Source organism: Meles meles, chromosome 11 (genome assembly GCF_922984935.1).
Source record: "Meles meles chromosome 11, mMelMel3.1 paternal haplotype, whole genome shotgun sequence".
Lineage (NCBI taxonomy): Eukaryota > Metazoa > Chordata > Mammalia > Carnivora > Mustelidae > Meles > Meles meles.
The window spans coordinates 12,265,967-12,267,395 of NC_060076.1; the positions used below are offsets into that span (position 1 = coordinate 12,265,967).

Sequence of the window (1,429 nt, forward strand, 5' to 3'; positions counted from 1 at the left end):
ATTTACTACTAAGCTGGATTAGTTAAGCTCTGTTTCTGAAGGAAAACAAAAGTCCATGCCATCAACACCAGAAGCATGTGAAGTCAGAAAGCTGACAGGGGAGGGTAGCATCAAGGACCACAAATATGACAAGTTGTCCACATGGTAGCTAGTGAGTAGAAAGTAAAGGAAAGCTTTATGGGTGGAAAGTAAAGGTAGGTAGAAACATACTTATTGCCTTGTTTGTGATTACAGTTAAGAAAGAAATGTCTGTGTGTTAAAGGGTAAGATCTTCTCTGGTTAACTGGATGTGTGACCATGGAAAAAGTCAACAAAACCAGCAGTGTCTCTGAGTTCATCCTCCTGGGACTCTCCTCCCAGCCTGAAGACCAGACAGCACTCTTTATCCTCTTCCTCACCATGTACCTGGTCACCATAATTGGGAACCTACTCATCATCCTGGCCATCCACTCTGATCCCCAGCTCCAGACCCCCATGTATTTCTTCTTGAGTTTCCTGTCCTTCACTGACATTTGCTTTACAACAACCGTTGTCCCCAGGATGCTTGTGAACTTCCTGTCAGAGAAGACCATCTCCTATACTGGGTGTCTGACACAGATGTATTTCATTTATGCTCTGGGCAGCACTGACAGCTGCCTTCTGGTGGTCATGGCCTTTGACCGCTATGTGGCCATCTGTGACCCCTTCCACTATGTCACCACCATGAACCACCACCGCTGTGTCCTGCTGGTGGCCTTTTCCTGCTCATTTTCTCACCTCCACTCACTCCTACATACACTACTACTGAATCGTCTCACTTTCTGTGACTCCAATGTTATCTATCATTTCCTCTGTGACATCAAGCCTTTGCTAAAATTGTCCTGCTCTTCCACATTTGTCAATGAAATCATGATAAAGTCAGAAGGTTCTGTTGTTTTGGTCACCCCCTTTCTGTGCATTACTTTCTCTTACATAAAAATTTTCATCACAGTTCTCAAGATTCCCTCAGCTGCTGGGAAACGCAAAGCCTTCTCCACCTGTGGCTCTCACCTCACCGTGGTAACTCTCTTCTATGGAAGCATCTTCTATGTCTATTTACAGCCCTTGTCCACATACACTGTTAGAGATCATGTGGCAACACTTGCCTACACAGTTCTGTCCTCCATGCTGAATCCTTTTATCTATACTCTGAGAAACAAAGAGATGGAAAGGGGCCTGAAGAAGCTGATGGCCAGGAGAAAGTCCTAGCCAGAACCTCTGGGAGCATGTTCATGAGGGTCTCTGCTCCCCTGGACCCTGTTTCTGCTCTCAGCAGGCATAATCATGTCTGTCATGGATGTTGGGTTGTATCCATGTCTTTACCTTTGCAGCCATCAACGACTGAGTCTATTATGATTCAGCAATTGGCTCAAGGTCAGCCAAGTTCCTGGTTCCAGTTTTCAGATTTCTT

The 1,429-nt window shown here is 45.3% G+C and overlaps 1 protein-coding gene across 1 annotated transcript; it reads left to right on the plus strand.

Moving 5' to 3' along the window:
* The first annotated feature begins 297 nt into the window (after positions 1–297).
* Positions 298–1,227, plus strand: LOC123952540 (olfactory receptor 1L8-like). The gene has a single exon (XM_046021820.1). The coding sequence runs from the start codon at positions 298–300 to the stop codon at positions 1,225–1,227; it is 930 nt and encodes a 309-aa protein (XP_045877776.1).
* The last annotated feature ends 202 nt before the right edge of the window (positions 1,228–1,429 follow it).